A 2,503-nucleotide genomic window follows, 5' to 3' on the forward strand; every position below is an offset into this window, starting at 1 on the left:
AAGATCCAGTGTGTGGATCTATTGGCAGAATATAATATTCATAGGTATGTTTTCATTAGTGTATAATCACCTGAATATACGAATCGTGTTTTACCGCTTTCAGTGGTGGCCGCCGTGTTTCTACAGTAGCCCAGAATGGACAAACTGGCTCTACATAGGGCCATTTGCGTTTTTTGCACCATCCTTAGTTTCTGGAAAGGGAGGGTGAGGCGAAGGCATTCCAATCTGCAACTACACCACTAGATGCCACTAAATCCTACACACTGGACCTTTTAATAATATTACTTGTCGATTGATTTTTAATTGTCAATCGACTAATTGCTTCAGCTGTATATTGTATTGGGTAGTTTAAATTATTACAAAGGATCATATTTTATAAGCTCTTCATATATTTTGTATGTGTAAATCTTATTTGTAAAGTAACTAGCAAGTAAAGCAGTCAGATAAATATAGTCAAATAAAAAGTACACTATTTCCCTATGAGATGTCATTAAGTACAAGTAGAAAGTAGCATGAAAATACTCAGTAAAGTACAAGTATCTGAAATTCTTCCAGTCACATTACATGGGTAACAATTTCATTTTAAATATGCTTAAATAAAGCCAGGTGGGGCTCAAAGTATTTTACATGTAAAGCAAGGAATCCACGTCTTGCTTTTGTCAGACTAAAGCTGAATAATGGGTGGCGTTATTCTAGGGAAACCCAGACAAGATAGGCCCAACTCACTTCACAAGGGAACAACCTATTAACCAAAATAATACATTGGATCTTTGTGTGAGATTAATTGTGAGATTTTAAAAGTATGCTGATGCAGACAGACAGGTTAAAAGCCGTCCCTGTGGAGACCATGTGTTCCGTTTCTTGTTGTGATGTCTTTAACAGTATGGGTTGAGGTCTCTTGAATCAGCCTTCACATCACACGGCATGGACATGTGTGAGCAACATGCTCTACCAAAATCTTTCATTGCTGACACACAACAGGCCATGTAAACCAGGCTCAGTTGTGAATAAAAAACCGTCCACACATGCCCAACAGGCACAGGCAGGGGCACGCACTCCTTCAGCCTCCCTGCTGGTACCCCTCGCTTTCAGTTTTTGTGCAGGCAGCTACACGGTAATTCATCCATCAGTCCAATGATAAGGCACTGTGTACACTACAAACACGTGTCCATCTACAGAAACATAAATATACATGCTACTCTTCCATATAAGGGGATGCCTTATGTAAACGCATGTCCACCTTTCAGATCATGAGCATGTAACTTATGTGTTCATTTCATAGCGGGCCCGCTGCGCAGAGTTGGTGTCCTCTTGTCTATGTCAGATGTCGCTCTGGGTGGCCTCCGCTGCCTGGTGGGGAAAAAAAACACACAGATGCTTAACGCCACATCGAATTAGGTCTTGCAATTTTAGTCATAATTCACAACGCCGTAAAAAAACAATGGCTTTTCCTTCAATACATTTTTTCCGAAACTGGAGCAACTTCAAGTAAGTGTATTTATACATGTATATTAGCCATTAAGGTTAAACTTTTTCCCAATTTCCAAAAGTGTTTATATTTAGGTTTACTAATGGCTAGGGTGAGTTTTATGCCTGAAAGTTAAAGAATTTTTTTTGTCTTTATGCAATACTCTCATGCCTTTTGTACACTGAAAGAGTCACTGTTGTAGGACTGCCCCCCATCTCTTAGAGTCAGACTACTCAGGGAACACTTTAAGGCCAGTATGAACAGGAGAAATAATTTTGACTAGAGTTGTTCCTATACCAATACCAGAATCTGATGTTCCTCCGGTACCGCCTAAAATGCGGTATTGGGTATCGGCGAGTACACGCACCGATGTGGTATTAAAGATGGTATTAAAAGTGTTCTGCTATGGTCCTATGGGCTAGAGACATGTTCACATTCTTATTATTTATGATAAATACTTCTGGAAATATCCACTAAACATAGCATTTTGTGTGCGTGGTGCACTCACCTGTCCATGCAGAAGCTGTTGCAGTGAGAGTCGCTCTGCAGTGTGCACGCACAGCGCTGGGCAGTCCCAGCAGAGCGCTTCATACGCAGAGACCCCTGGTAACTGGACATACCATATGGTACAGTGTGCCTAAGAAAAGATACACACATATACAGTGCACTGAGTGAGCAGACAGAGCATCAGACTGACCTTCACCTGTACAGCCTCGATACAGGTTCTTTTTGACACTGCATCGGAGAGAAACTGATCTCTCTATAGTGATTTCAGAAGCTGGTGTCAGCGACATTCTCATACTGGACTGCATTATACTGAAAGGTGTTTCTAATATATTGTACTCCATTTGAATACAAAATGTGGACAGAACATAGGAAACACCTTTCAGAATAATGCAGTCCAGTACAACACCACCACAGACTGCAGCCTCTAAAATATTTAAAGCTGCAAACGTTAACTTTTATAAAAATAACTTTGTGACATATTTTCTGAAACTTTCACTATGTCCTGACAGTAATACATGAGACAGATAA

General features: G+C 40.3%; 1 protein-coding gene across 1 annotated transcript in view; it reads right to left on the reverse strand.

Moving 5' to 3' along the window:
• Positions 1–1,271: 1,271 nt before the first annotated feature.
• The window catches only part of LOC118328077 (endothelin-3), a 9,635-nt gene continuing 8,403 nt past the window's right edge, over positions 1,272–2,503 (reverse strand). The window contains exons 3-4 of the mRNA XM_035661681.1: positions 1,977–2,105; positions 1,272–1,350 (exon numbers count right to left, since the gene is read on the reverse strand). Of these exons, the coding sequence (XP_035517574.1) occupies positions 1,272–1,350; positions 1,977–2,105 (208 nt within the window). The remainder of the gene's footprint in view (positions 1,351–1,976; positions 2,106–2,503) is intronic.

The sequence above is a fragment of the Morone saxatilis genome, unplaced genomic scaffold, assembly GCF_004916995.1.
Source record: "Morone saxatilis isolate NCDOM2014 unplaced genomic scaffold, NCSU_SB_2.0 Contig18, whole genome shotgun sequence".
NCBI classification, from domain to species: domain Eukaryota; kingdom Metazoa; phylum Chordata; class Actinopteri; family Moronidae; genus Morone; species Morone saxatilis.